The sequence below is a fragment of the Crocuta crocuta genome, unplaced genomic scaffold, assembly GCF_008692635.1.
Source record: "Crocuta crocuta isolate KB4526 unplaced genomic scaffold, BGI_CrCroc_1.0 scaffold376, whole genome shotgun sequence".
Lineage (NCBI taxonomy): Eukaryota > Metazoa > Chordata > Mammalia > Carnivora > Hyaenidae > Crocuta > Crocuta crocuta.
Window position 1 is genome coordinate 4234896 of NW_027527388.1, and position 16252 is coordinate 4251147.

The following is a 16252-nucleotide window of genomic DNA, read 5'->3' on the forward strand; positions in this document are numbered from 1 at the left end:
CTACACTAGAACCTTGTAAAAGATGAGGCATTGGTAAGGTTAGGAAGTAGGAACATTCAGGCAATGATGGTACAAACAATCAATTGGTACAAACACTGAACAGGTATATACTTAGAGCAGGAGTCACCTAACTTTTTCTGCTAAGAGCTGCATAGCAATTATTTTAGGTTTTCTAAGCTATTGGGGCTCTGTCATAACTACTGAACTGTGTTATTGTAGCACAGAAGCACCCACAGGCAATATGTAAACAAATGTCCTGGCTAAGCTCTGGTAGACTGTTTTAACCAACAGGCAATGGGTAAGATTTAGCCTAAAGGCCACAGGTTGCCACACCTTGCCTTAGTACCACCAAATATGGGAAACAACCCAGAAGTCAGTCAAGGGTTAAATGAATAACACTCTATGAATGTGTTTAAAAAAAAAAAAAGCAGTAAAGATGAATATTCTACAGCCAGATCCATTAATATAATATGATTTTGTGTATATAAAATTCAGTCAGTCAAAAACTAAACAACTTATTTAGGAGTATGTACATGGTTGGTAAAACTCTAAAGAAAAGGAGCAAAATACTTAAACCAAGATTTACACGAATAACACTTCTCATACGAAGGGATATAAAATTAGAAAAGGTCACATACAAGTCTCTAAAGTATGAGTCCTGTTCTATTTCTTTAGCTGAAGGTTTTTGATTTATATCATTAAATGTAACATGCATTTTATATATTCTCTGAGAATATGTCATAACAAAAACAATTAAAATAATTCTAAATGAATATGCATGGGGGCAAAAAGGCGGCATACTTGTGGTAACAGATTAAGCTTAATCAAGTGAGGTGTGGCTCCTGGGAGCTACTCTCAAAAGCACTGGGAATGTCCTGCCTGATAAGAGTATCTTTGTTTACTGGGGACACTGGGTCACACTAGACAGTCTATGCTAATAATGTGACTTATGGAGGGGATTTTGGATCACACAGTATTAACCTGTCTTCTCGAGGGTCTGAAAACTAAGATCAGTCACACAAAAGTTCACCCAAAACCAAGAACCAGTAAAAACACTGGATACCAAGGCTTAAGTGAGCCTCCCTGGTTGGCCATAATTGGTGAGTATTATTTCACATCATTGTTGGGAGAAACTAGAGCTGTCCATGGCTGAAACCTTCATGCTCCAAACCCTCCTGGCCTCCGCCCCATGTGCCTCTTCCCTTGGCTGCTTTTAATCTGTACCTTTTAATCATGAATCAAAGAGCTCTCAGTTCTGTGAGTCCTTGCAGTAAACCATCATATTTAAGAGGGGTCTTGGGGAACCCCACACTTAACAACTGCTGTCAGAAGTGTAGGTGGTCATGAAGATGAAAACAAAACAAAACAAAACTGCAGATAAAAGCCTTCTATGATCTCACTAGCACATTTATGTAATTAATAATAAAAACAAATGTAAATCACACAATATACATAACTAATATAGTAACAACTATATAAAAATGTTAACACAAGAGTTTACTGTGTGGATGGACATAATTTGTTCCTTTACTTTCTTCTCTATTTGTAATTCATCCTCTGCCTTCAGGTATTAATACTCTACGGTTAAAATAACATGCATATTAAACACCTACATTTATTAAGACGGAACTATGTTTTTTTAATATAGTTTACGAATAAAGTTTCTGGCAAACATTTGCTCTAACTAAGGGCAAAAAGAGAAGAGTTGAAAATGGCCTAACGTATAACACACAATTCAGAAGACAAGCACAGACTTTTAAAAAACAAATTACAAGTCACTGAGAATAGGAGATACCACATTTAAAGCCTCCAAAAGACCCATTAAAGTGAGTATTTTTACTAACATACATCTTAGCCTTTAAAATGTGGCTATATAGATCCCACTGGAAGCTTGGGATTCAGTGAAGAAGCGTAACGTGGGCAGATTTTGGAACCAGTCACACATGTTTTCTTCAAGGGAACTTATAAATATTTAAACCTTTACATTAAATTCATAGGTTCATAGCTCTAATAGTCCAAAAATCTGGTAAAGCACATGAACCTTGTAAAACTCCTGAGGCCTCTCTTGATCCTACAGTGGCTGGAATTCTATCTTTTATGCTCAGCCCAGGGTCTCTGCAAAATGTTTCTGAACGCAAACATAGGGAACCTAATACACTTGTGAATAAATAGGTAAATAAAAGTAGATTTGAGATGCTTTCCTCAAAATTTCAGTTAAGCGCAATCTAAGAGAAAGTATCTCAGATTTCTAAGTGGCAAGACTCTTCTCACAATTCAGTATCTCAAAAGACTCTGAATTTCATAGACAAAAACCAGCTGTGAATCAGGTTATAATTATGGTCAAGATTATAGGTTGCTAAAGCTTCTTAAAGCTTAAATCATAACACTTGCTACAATCACAGAGGGCAGGAATAATCCAGGAAAGGGTTACATCATAATATGAATGGTATAAATTCTGGACTTTTCAATCTTCTACTTTAAAATGTGTTTAACAATGAAATGAATGGAGATATATCCTCCAGCTAAAGCAAAAAAGACAAACAATATCCTTCTCCATGACAATGTGATTTTTTTTTTTTATCTTTACACAGGAATACTATACCCTATACCTATTGTTTTCAAAACAGGCAACCTTATTCAAGTCACTGAACTGCTATAACCATCTGCAACATCAATGCTACGACCTATGTGATAAGGTTGTAGTAAAGATAAAAAGAGCCAAATGTAGAACTAGCACATAAAGGCAATCAATAATTATTAACCATTGCAATTAAATTTGAAATCCCATTTAGTACATGTTCTGTCATATGTAAATAATGCTAAAGTCAATTATTCAACCTTGAGATGGATATCTAACTTATGGATGGATAAGCTAACTTATCATGGCTGACCCATCTAAAAAGAATTCTATTTAAAAGGAACCAAACTGGATGGCTCAGTTGGCTAAGCATCCAACTCAGCTTCAGCTCAGGAACCTTACAGTTCCTAATGTCAAACCTCATATCAGGCTCCATGCTGACTGTGCAGAGCCTGCTTGGTTGGGATTCTCTCTCCCCTCTCTCCCTCCCTCTCTCCCTCTCTCTCTCTCTCTCTCTCTCTCTCTCTCTCTCTCTTTGACCCTCTGCTCACTCTGTCTCTCTTTCCTTTGAAATTAAAAAAAAAAATCCATGTAAAATGGTATTTCTCCAGGACCCCTAACAAGGCTGTTTAGAGTCAAGACTAGGAATTTGTAATTCTGGTCATGGACACTTTTGAGGAAAATCTATCTCTTTCACATCACAGATAACAGAATTTGTTGTCTATCTAAATTAATAATGCTTTGAAGTTAGACAATGCTCCTTTATGGGGGAAAGTCTCTGAAATATCTGTATCGTGTAACAGTCCCCAGAATCTCAGTAGTCTAATTACGCTCACACATACACATACACATAAATTATCTCTAATTCAGACTACATGTCCATTACACATCAAAAAGACAGAGCTCTGTTACTTACGATGTTCTCGTCAGGGTGATAGACACCATTGTAACCGCCATACTGGGTACAGGGGAAAGTTCACTGGAGTTTCTCATACCACCAATAAATGCTCCTACATAAAAGCTATCTCATCTCCACTTACACTATCATTGGCCCAAGCAAGTCACATGATGATATCTAACTTCAAAGGTGTCAACTTGTGTCCCAGAAACAGACAGGAGTATCTTGGCCAATGTCGTTAATGTCTACACACTATCCATGGGGATCCTGGCCTGCCTATCCTGCAGTAAAGAGACGGTTCTCTGTCAGAGTAAGCAGGAAAGGAAGGAGATCCCAAAACCTGCACAAAAGGAACATCAACTCTGTCTTTCACACGTACTGCCTCTAACATAATTCCCTCTTTAATCAATAGCATGGATCTTTATCCTCTCACCAAAGAATTTTTGTTCCAATACTTGCTAAAAGCTCTCTTGAGGCATGTAATAATTGAAAGGCAGACTAAAAGCCATGTTAACTTTTCATGCCTCTAGATTCTCCACATTGTATCCCTCTTGTAATATCAGAAAATAACATATACACATCCTATTATCTCAGTTCCAAGCAAACTATCTTTGATGCATTTAAGTTGCAGTTAGAAATGAGTTGGAAGCAAAACTCTTTGCCCTCTTCTCCCATAGTAATTGAGTCAGAAAGACAATTCTATACTAAGTATTTAGCTCCTGTAGCAGTAATTAAATCTAAAATATTTCCAGTCATTACTTTTGAGGAAAGGCTTTGAACTGCTCAGATGGGATAATGGAATTCATTTTTCTCATCATCCTAATTTTCATTAATATTCCAACCTCTTTTGTGTATGATCAAGTATCAAAGATAATAGAGATTCAGAGGTATAAAAGAAATAATCCACTACTATTTTTTAAATATGATGTGGTCACCTAAATTCCTAGTTATTTACATGCTTAGACAAAGAGTAGCCTTTTTTTTCAGTTGTAGAAGATATACTTTCATTGTAAATCCTTTCCTTAGCTTTTCTCCTAATGTACATTATATTTGGAAGAATTTAACTCATAAATTGCTTAAAGGAATGATCTTTGAAGTTATTATGCAAATAATAAAATATTAAAATAACATAAAGTGTAAAACAAGTCATAAAGAAAATGAAATAATTTAAAGGAACCACCTCCAGTGTTTTGCTAATGTAATAGTATTGAAGTTTGATACGTACAAAGGTTCTGGGCGATTTTAGAATCTAAAAATTTAAGCTCTTTAATTTTTTTCTTAATAGCTTTCTTCTCTTCCAAATCTTCCTCGTCTCTCCTCTCTGTAAAAGCAAGAATAGATCCATGTCAGTAAGGCATTCAGCAGCAAAAGGACAGGTTGTGAACTATTATCACAGAACATAAAAAAGATGCAAATCTTTTAAATAACATGGTTATAAAAATAATAGACATCCCAGGGCCTAAACTGCTTCAGATAGGCACTGGTGGTTCTTCGGCTAGAAAGAGAGTAAGATACGTGAAGAGGAAATATGTGAAGGTCTAACAGAAACAATAAAAATAAAATTGATGTACATTATGGAAAACAATACCATTGGGCATAACAACAAGTACACCTGGCTCATGTGAACAGTATACAGCACACAATTACAGAAATAAACAGAGTTACACTTAGGGTAAGTTAAGAAGTTAGCTCTAGGAGTACTAAGCAAACACACACAGCTATATTCTGTCTCATATACTGTGCTTATATAAAAATGTAGCTCATTCTAAACTGGAAGAGTAGATGGTTTATTATTTGTTTTCCAGATCTTTGAAAACCAGTCAAAATTTGATACGTAGCTTACTATCTGAGTGTTTTAAAATCAATAAATTCATCTAACTTCCTCTCCTTATTAAAAAAATTAGAGGGGAAAAAAACGCATCATGCTAAACGACAATCTATGACCGGTCCCTACAGCAAGGTAAAGAATAGTCAAAGTTAAGAGTTAAGAGTGATCCTATCATCTTTCTTCTCTTTTGTGTTTGTGGATAGCTCCTCTGGTCAAAGCCAATCATCTTACAAAATTAGGATCTTGATAACAAAGAATAATGGAGCACTGTGTTTTAGACATGTACAAATAAATCACTAATATTGGGGAAAGTAGCTTCTAAAAGAGTCCTCAAATATATAAGAGGGCACATTATACTTATGTTATTTTTATATAAAAAACTATTGTATATTTTGTTACATATATGAAACAGGGATCAAATTTTATATTTTTCTAAATATTAATGATCTCTATCATTTTATTAATAATCAACCTTGTTTATCAACCAATTTTATATTACACTTTATCCCATATTAGTTTTTCTGAGTTTCTTTTTCTGTTCCATTGATCTAAGTACAACTCCTGTGTTATCATCATTGTCTTAAGCACTGCATGATATATCTTTTTTAATTGAATGTTCAAATCATTTCTTCTCTTTCTACATTTTCTTTCCTTTCCTCACTCATTTATTTTTCCACATGAACCTTAGAGTAATTCAAAAGTTCCAGAAATAAAATTCATTTGAATTGCATTTGACTTGCAAGGCTTTTATAAATAGATTCAAGGAGATCTGATATGTTGACAATTTTTCAAACTCCCCAGTCATCAACATGACACCTGTTTGTAATTATTCAACTCAGCACAGTGATCTTCGTAGGCAACCTATATACTCACTGTTAGTGTTAGGTGCCCTAAGTATATCTAATTTATACTCTTAAGTATGGGGATGGGGAGTGGAGGGAGTGAGTGGTGAATTCTACCTTTCTCCACTCTAGTTTGTAACTAGTTACTGCTGGAATATAAAAACTTTGCTGAATTTTGCATACATGTTTTATAATCAGCAACTTTATTTATACTTTCATTGGAATGAATATTAAGCACCAATTAAAAGGGATTGCCCTGGGCAATACAGACACATTGTTAGACAAAACAGAGACATCCTGGCCTCACAGAATTTAAACACCAACAGTGGTAAATGCAAAGCAAATGTCAATTACAATGCATGGATATATCTGTAAACTTTTGGTAATAACCACAGTCAAATAAAGAATAACCCTATAACCCATACTTATCAGGGACAGTCTTCATGTAGTAAATAATACCTAATCATGATACCTAATCAAAAGCTTGAAAGGGAAAAGGAGTTAGGCAGGAGAGAAGATTTTGGGGTGAGAGGAGGAAGGATCAGATAATGGATAGTATTTGAAGATCTAAAAGTGCAAGAACTTGAAGGGCACAGAAAGAAGAGAGAACAGTAAGAGCACAGACTATTCAGTGGAAGTAAATGACACCAGAAACTAAGCAGGGACCACATCATGCAAGACCTTTTAAGCCAGGTTAAGAAGTCTGGATTTTATCCTCCAAACAACGAGGAGCCACTGAGATTTAAGTATGTGACAAATATCAAAAGAATGGTATTTTAGAGAAAACTCAGGCTATGGAAAGTGGCGAAAGTTTAAGGGTAGGAGGTCAAGACAGAGGGAGTTACAGAAATCCAAAGGAGAATAAACAGTGCCCTCACCTACAGCAGCAGAAACTGGGATGAAGAGAAGGTATGATTTCCAAAAGCAGAATCCAGCCCACATCTGTCTACTGAATTCCAGACTGAATACCCAGGGGCCTACTCTCAACATCTCTACTTGGATGTCTAATGGTCACCTTGAATGTAACATGTCCAAAACGAAGCGCGCGCGCGCACACNAGCCACTGAGATTTAAGTATGTGACAAACATCAAAAGAATGGTATTTTAGAGAAAACTCAGGCTATGGAAAGAGTGGTGAAAGTTTAAGGGTAGGAGGTCAAGACAGAGGGAGTTACAGAAATCCAAAGGAGAATAAACGGTGCCCTCACCTATAGCAGCAGAAACTGGGATGAAGAGAAGGTATGATTTCCAAAAGCAGAATCCAGCCCACATCTGTCTCCTGAATTCCAGACTGAATACCCAGGGGCCTACTCTCAACATCTCTACTTGGATGTCTAATGGTCACCTTGAATGTAACATGTCCAAAACGAAGCGCGCGCGCGCGTGCACACCCCCCCCTCCATACCAGCTCTTCTCATCTCAAAAAATGGGAATGCTCTTATTGTAATTGCTGAACTCAAAAACCTTGAAGTCATCCTATTTTCTACTATTCCCTCCAAATCATATGCAACCATCAATCAACCTAAGTCAAACATGTTCCTTAAGATAAGCACTCCTCACCACCTCCCAGGCTACTACTTTTCCTACCATCCTTTCTCACCTGGTTCATAACTGCCTTCAACTCATCACCTACTTCCTGGTTTGACCGACCACAATCTTTTCACCACAAAGCAGCAAAAGAATCCTCCTTTCCCTTACTGCCTTTTATGGAACAGCAACCCCACCCAGTATTCCCTATCACCATCATTATACGTATTTCTCTCCCAAGGCACTTACTCCTTGCATACTATAAATTTAACATTTATCTTTCTTCCCCTCATTCCAAAAATGGTCTTTTAAAATGTAGACACTTTGTTCATCATTACATCCTTAGCACCAAGAGTAAGGTCTGGACCATACATAGCAGGTGTTCAGTAAATATCTGTGGGATGTAGGCTTGTGGGCTTGTATGTGTGAACCTGCGCACAAAAGGAAAAAGACCGGGGCACCCAGGGTAACCAGGTGGATGATAATGGTGTTTATTTAATTCAGCAAGAAATGAGAAACAGCTTTCAATACTCAAGTTTTAAATGTGTCCTGTTTGAGAAGCTCTTGTACATCCACACAGTCATGTACAAGAGGGGGCTGTATGTACAAATGTGGAAAAGGGAAATCTGGAATGAAGATACAGGGAACAGCCCTACCAGTTAGTCCATTTACTGTCACAGATTTTCCAGTTGCCACCAAAAATGACACTCTTGTCACCTCATTCCTAGTATTTAACTAATAGAACAAGACCAAAGGTTTCAACTTTTCAGATGAAGGCTAATAAAAATTATGTTAGTAGACTTCCTTTCCTTAGCCTGACCAAATAGCAATCCTCTACTTTTTAGAAAATGTACATTTTTCTTATCTTCATCAGCAAAAAAGTCCAGAATTTTTTTAATCAGTTCATTTCTCAACACCAATTTCCTTTGACATTCTGAAAAAATTTCTAGCCTATTATGTAAAAAGTCAAACTAATAACTTAATTTTAAGCGTGTTCTGACCATCTAGTAGGCGTCACAGTGAACGCTGTTGAAATCGCTCACATGATTCTCCTCAATACTCCTCCGACTGCTATCGCCATAATCACAGTGAGAAAAAGAACACTAAGGGCAAGAAACTTCAAGCAGTGGATCTGATAAAAGAGTGACCACAAGACTTTCTTGCCAATATTCCTTCCACTAGTTTCAAAATGTTAGGTGTCACATTAAAAAAAAATAAAAAAAAAAAAAAAAGTGGGGGAGGAGGCGATAACTAAGTAGTCTTGACCACTTCACTCTCCAAATGAGAGGTTGAAATAATTTTAACTAATTCTGCCTTTCCATAAAAATGACAAATTAGACTCTTACTGAGTTTAATGTATCAGCATTCCCATAATGCAATGAAATTATGGTTTTTCTCCTATTACCAAATAGGCAAAGGATGATTGGGAAAAGANGACCACAAGATTTTCTTTCCAATATTCCTTCCACTAGTTTCAAAATGTTAGGTGTAACATAAAAAAAAAAAAAAAAAAAAAAAAAAGTGGGGGAGGAGGCGATAACTAAGTAGTCTTGACCACTTCACTCTCCAAATGAGAGGTTGAAATAATTTTAACTAATTCTGCCTTTCCATAAAAATGACAAATTAGACTCTTACTGAGTTTAATGTATCAGCATTCCCATAATGCAATGAAATTATGGTTTTTCTCCTATTACCAAATAGGCAAAGGATGATTGGGAAAAGATGTAACTGAAATAGTTAGCAGAATATAGACAAAGAAATATGAAGTAGTAAAGCTTTCTAAAAAGAACAAAAGGATTAAAAACAACAACAACAGTAGAAATCAGATAATCACTCTAGGAGCCAAGGTGACTGATTTGGATAAAATCTTAACCATGGGGGAAAATAATTTAAAAGTGAGGTTGAAAAAATAAAATGAAGCCAAATAATAGGCAGCCTCAAATCAGTGTAATAGCAGTGAAAATGTTTACACAAAGGTCCTGATAAAGCAGGATCTAAATGTTGGCAACAATGATAAAGATGCATTCAGGAGGAGTAAGAACCAAGGAGGCTCTTCAGCGGAAATGAAGTTCATACCCTAGTTCCTATTTCACTGACCTGTGTTGACATCATTTCTGTGAGACACAAGCCAGGACAGAGTGCAGGGTCCTGAGGGGGAACTCAGGCTTGGCATCCCCAATTAGGCCCTGCACCCCAGGTCCACCAGCTCCCCACTGCAGAACCTCAGCGTGGCTTACATCCCTCATGAAAGATCTGGGGACACTAGACCTGTAAGAGGAGCTGTGAGAAGGCAATCGGATAATAATTACCTTCCTGTAACCTTCCCTCAGCCTCCGCAGTGACAAGGACATAAGGGACAAGAATCAGAGTCCCTAACCACAGCTCACGAGCCACTAGGAGAGCACATTTTGGACTCTTCCCATTCATAAGTAGAGCTCTTCTTCTAAGCTATTGTAAAAAAAACACTTTCACCAAAACACTAGATTTTCTCAAGTGTAAGATAAAACTCTGAAAAATAAAGTCAAACTATTAGTGCCATCTGTACTTGTGATCTAGCTTTTTTGCCATTAGAGGTCTGTGTTTAATCTTACTTCCTAGAGATGTTGTGTAAAACGACATTTTCCAACAGAAGATTAATACGGTTCAAAAATGGTTCTGATCACTAACACAGCATTAGCTGCATTTTATGAGGGTTTTATGTCAGAGTGAAGTCAAAGATGACAAAACTTTCTATGTTGCCAAGAGCCATGAACTAAAAAAGTCTTTTTTAATTACATTTTCCCCTTTATTCTTTTTCTATTTTCAAAGTTTCAAAAATAGCAGCAAAATTATATAAAGAAATTTCCTTTCACGATCTTTGCTTTCATACTAAGTTTTTTTCCATTAAAAATCATAATTCCATGGCACACGGTTATACAGTTTATTCCAGTTCATTTTGCATTATGTTCTAATCAGATTGATTAAAATGGAATCTTTTTTCAAGAATGAGATTCACGTATTCTATCACACATTATTTTACCACTGCAAAAAAAAATTCTAGAATATGCAGTTCTTGCTGTGTAAGCAGCTAGTCTCCACTAAGGTAATACCACACAAAAGATAATACCACAGATTTCTCTTTCCATAATGGAGTATTGTAAGTCAATGAATGCTACGAGTAACTGTTTCTTCTTTTTTTATTGGTGCTTCCTGGAATGTATCTCATGTCAGTATGTTTGTAAAATACTACACATTTCAATTTTTTTCTAGTATTCATTTAGCACAAATGCTTTTAAATTGTACATGTTAGATGTTCACAATAAATTACCTTCGTTCATTAGATTACACTAGCCTTGAGAGGATAAGAGGACATGTGCCAGAATGAATATGCATTCCCTCTGACACTGAGAGAAGCCAATAAAATCAACTCAACTATAGAAATAAAGGTCATGGACTTAGGAAATGACAACTGAGGCCTAGCACAGTCTTCACGTGGGGTAAAAGGTAGGGGCAGGAAGACATCTATAAAGTCAAGATAATTTGCTTTAATTGCAATTGTTTTTCTTCTTGCTTTCTAACTGCCGAGATTCTAAGGGGCTAATAAAAGTTATCAAGATTTTATAAGGTCCAGATTTCGGAAGGACAGTCCTTGAATATGAAGTTTAACCACCTTACTGTACCGATGAAGTACCTACTGTACTGTACCTGAGAACAGAGTATATGAGTTACCTGCACATCGTTACACCACGGGGTAGGGGGCGGCTGGCTCTTGGACCGGGGCACTGACCACTACACCACAGGCTAGGAGCAGCCTCTGAGGCAGGGACTCCACAGGAGGACAGCAGTCTGCAACCCAGCATGTCAGAAAAAGCAAACTCTCTAAGCTTTTCATTGACACGTGATAGAATTGTTCCCTGCTGACCATGTTCACTAGGAGAGAAAGTGGGAAAGTGAATGGACCCGGGGGAGGAGAGAGAAATGCTTGGTTTCCTGAGTACAACGAACAGGATTTAACACTATGGAAAATTATATATAGTTCCAAAGGGAAAAAATAAGAATTCACCCATCACTACGTCTTCAAATGGTAGCTAACTGAATGCGATTCAGTTACCCAGCAACATATTGTGAATAGACTGGACCTGAAAATCTCAAGCATCAGAATTTGAGGATAATCTAATAGCTGGGAAAGGAAAATAGATTTCTGAGAGTTACCACTACTGGTGTCTGTGATAGGAGAATATTATTTCAAAGAAGATTTAGGCGGCTTGAAGGCAGAAGATATGGAATATATAGAAGAAAAGTGAAAACTTGGAATGAATTATTTTTTAAGCTGGCAATACCCCCTTGGCAAAATGTCAAAGTAAATGCTTTGGTATTGAAAACCCTAATAGTATAAATAGCTTTAGTCATATCTGATCTGTCAAACCCAGTTTTAGTATTTCTAGGCACATAAATAAATGACTATGTACCTAAGTACACAGAAAATAAACACAGAAACAGATAGGCTATCTTTCTATTCAAATATTAATATATGACTGCCGTAACTAATCAGAGTCTTTTACTAGCAAAGAGATGTCTGCTTGGCAATTTCAGGCTAAGAAGAAGAAGAAGACCGGCTAGTGCACTAACATTTTAAAATACTGAGTAATAGATTATTTCAACTACAGCAATCATCAAAAGTGTAGCAAACACATGCATATTTCTCTTTATAAGACATTCTAAAATGGTAACCAATGTCATTAAACAAATAGTCTTGAAGGACTTTTCTCTATAACTCAAATCTTACACAGACAGGGAGGATTTCACTTTTTCACAAATCTTCAGTTAGAGCTATATCTAATTTTTTTAATGTTTTATTATTTTTTTTAATCACTACTGCATGTACAAAAGAATCATTAAAGCCCCGGGAATACTCTTTATAAAAACTTGAAACATACTTCAAAATGAAGTCAACAGAGTTGACCAAAAAGTATGTTTCCTCCCTCTTTATTCCCATATGAAATAACAAACTGATCAAGACAGGTTATAAAAACTGGTACATCTCGGGGCACCTGGGTGGCGCAGTCGGTTAAACATCCATGACTTTGGCTCAGGTCATGATCTCATGGTTCGTGGGTTCGAGCCCTGCGTTGGGCTCTGTGCTGACAGCTAGCTCAGAGCCTGGAGCCTGCTTCGGATTCTGTGTCTCCCCCTCTCTGACCCTCCTCTGCGCGTGTTCTCTCTCTCTCTCTCTCTCTCAGAAATTAAAAGAAAAAAAATCCCTAAGGACATTTTTGCAATCACAGAACTTAGCAATTCTGCTCATTTCAAGTATTAACACTACAGACTAAATAAATCATGTTCGTGAGGTCCTTTTGTGTGTAAACACTCCCTCATAACTAAGACTGAGAGAAAAACAGGAGCTCAAACCAAAGAAAATATCAATATCCTTCAAACTCACATATGCAACAAAATGTTTTATTAAGTCACGCACTGGGGAGAAAAATAACCTAGTCAGTCAGGTCTGTTTGTCATGCGTATCTTGGTGTTAAATGTTTTAATTTAGTTACAAACTGACATGAGCTTTGATTAAATGGACCAAAGGTGTCAGAGGGGAAACTAAAGGAAATCAGGCAACAGTTAAAAATTCAGCCCAGGGGCACTTGGGGGGCTCAGCTGGCCGAGTGTCCAACTTCGGCTCAGGTCATATCTCTCTGTCTGTGCGTTTGAGCTCCACTTCAGGCTCTGTGCTGACAGCTCAGAGGCTGGAACCTGCTTCAGATTCTGTGTCTCCCCCTCTCTGACTCCACCCCCCACCCGCTCATGCCCTGTTTCTCTCTCGTTCTCTCAAAAACAAACAAACATTAAAAAAATTTCAGCTCAAAAACCATGGAGGCCCAGTGTCACCTGATCTTTCTTGGTTCATCACAATTCATAAAAATATCACAACGTTGTTTGTTTTTTTTTTAATTTTTTAATTATGTATCCTCAAAGTCTCCCCACTGTAGGTACCCGCCCCTAGGAGTTGTTCTTAAATGTGGTTTCTCGGTCATGGAATAATACATGTACTCATATAATATAATTTTTCTACCAACTACTATTTTTGCCAGTGCAACCTACACACATATATCCGCAGCTGATGTTAGCATGTAAAAATATATCCCTGCTAAAAGGAATTACAGAGCAAAGACTCTAAAAGTTAATGCATGGCATGCTAATGCATACACAAGAGAATGTGCTAAAGGGGGAAAAACTTAATATAAAAAGAATGAGAACTCAGTGTACATTCCTAATTTAAAAGGAGGATTAAATCCAAATGAGGAGACATAGGTAATTCAGGATATCTAGCATGCTGTAGAATGGAAAGACTTAATAAGCCAACTTATTAGTATTTGTACACACAGTGCTAAGCAACTTGGGAATAGAAAAGGTAACAATAAATTTTATTAACTAACAGGTAAGAAGTAACGCCATACTACACAGTGAGCAGACCGTCCCTGGTGTATCAGAGGATGAGGAAAACAAAGACAGAAATTCATCAGAATGGCCAGAGTGATTATCTATACCTTGAGAAAAGAAATGTGATCAGACATAAAAATGACAATTATTCCAACCTAAAGGGAAAGAATTTCAGGCTTAAGAAGCAGAATTTTACCATGATCTTAATTAGACTCAGTGACAGCATGCCTATATTCCTCAGGATCTTCTATTTTTCCAAAAAACGAATCAGAAGGTGGAATGTCAATGTCTGTTTCCAATTAACATTTGTTTTAGTATCAGAAAAAGAAAGCTGCTACCTCACTCCTACAATAAGAACCATGGACTTGTCTCCACCTCTGGGCTTAGCACTGCCCTAGGAAAGGAGTATACACATCATCTCTGATCAAAAACTAAAGTGTGTGTGAGTATGTGTATATGTGTAAAAGAGGAGGAGGTAGAGATAATACTAGTTATTTGTTCACTTCAACTCAACGTTTTGTATACAGCCTTTCTGAGATATAGGTCTTCTGTCTCTCTGCTTTCATGTTCCCATCTCTGACAGCTCAGTTGAAAATTCAAGTCCTTTCCCCAATTTCTCAGTTATTAAATCTTTAGTCCTGGGAGATTAAAGATGCTCCCAGCTAGTATTCCAGATCATCTTGGTCGAAATGGTCTAATTGCAGCTCCACTCTTTGCCTGGTCTATTTTCTAGAATCAATGAGCTTGGGCTCTTTCCTATTCTACAACCACCTGAACTTAGAATGTTTTTGTTTTTGTGTTTTAATCTGGGCTTTTGATAGTCATCTAGATTATCATCCCTTCAAGCTAGATTTTATATTGTGTAAATCCTCCTTAGTCATACAATCCTCTTGGCTCATGTTCAGAGCCAAGTGTACCACTTTTCCTGTATGCAAACCAAATGTCCCACATGTACCTCCCAACTATTGGGAAGCGGTTAAGGGAGGACATAGTTCATGTATCCTATGATTAGGGAAATGCTTTAAAAATTTTTTTTATATGGGTGAGAAAGGAATGGGAAATGTGTTTAATGGATACAGAGTGTCAGCAGGGAAAGATGAAAAAGTTCTGGAGATGGACGGTGGTGATGGTTGTGCAAATATTTGAATGTACTTAATACCAGAGGACTGCAGATTACATGTGATTTGAGTGAGAAAATTTTATTTTATGTGAATTAACCATGAAAAAAGTAGAAAAAAATACACGGCTGGATTTCAAACCACTTTTTTTTTAATGTTCATTTATTTTTGACACAGTGTGTGTGAGGTGGGGGGGGGGGTTGTGCAGAGAGAGGGAGACATAGAATCTGAAGCAGGCACAGAGCCCAATGTGGGTCTCAAACTCATGAACCACAAGATCATGACTTGACCCAGCGTCTGACACTTAACCAACAGAGCCAACCATACGCCCCAAACCACTTTCTTTTTAATAATGTTTGTTTGACCTCTTTTTCTTTAGAAATGAATGTAGGGATTAGGTAATCTTTTTAATGAAAAGACATAAATCTAAGAAACCCCCAAATTCCCAAACCAGATCAAACTGAGATCATTGAAAATGCATGTGGTCTTTCCCAAGAGCTGCTCAAGGACAAGGATGTGCTCATTCATCATATAGTACATCTCAAACACAGACACTAGTCTGACTGCTTCTGATGGTATACACAATGCTGCTACAGAAGAATCCTTCCTCCCTTATCTCATGCAGAATTACCTCTCTAAATTGTACAAGGAGTTTACTTCTTGGGCAATTCTATGTTTCAAGAACCGAACCGCATTTCCATTTTCTTGAATATCACAGTCCAGCTCTCAGACTTCTGAGACTATGGCAGGCCAGGTCAACTCTTCTGTCAACAGGGATGACAAATGAGGAAGTAAGGGTAGTCTTTTACATGAAAGGAAGGTCTTAGTTTCTCTTGCCACACTCTTCTTACTCCTCTACTTTAAAAGGTTCAGTACAGCCTCTCATCTTTTATTTCCTTCCCTCCTGAAGAGTCAGCACAGGGAAGACAGCCTGACATTTTCCAAGCACTGAAACTAACCCTTCTCATCTCCTTGGTCTTTGCCCCACGGAAGCAGCTGCCACATAAACTATCATACTGAGTTCTAGAGAAGGAGCCAGGCTTA

At 37.2% G+C, this 16252-nt stretch overlaps 1 protein-coding gene across 1 annotated transcript in view; it reads right to left on the reverse strand.

Moving 5' to 3' along the window:
- DIAPH3 (diaphanous related formin 3) overlaps positions 1 to 16252 on the reverse strand; it is a 500871-nt gene that overhangs the window by 270656 nt on the left and 213963 nt on the right. Inside the window, exon 19 of the mRNA XM_077752451.1 lies at positions 4702 to 4797. Within this exon, the coding sequence (XP_077608577.1) occupies positions 4702 to 4797 (96 nt within the window). The remainder of the gene's footprint in view (positions 1 to 4701; positions 4798 to 16252) is intronic.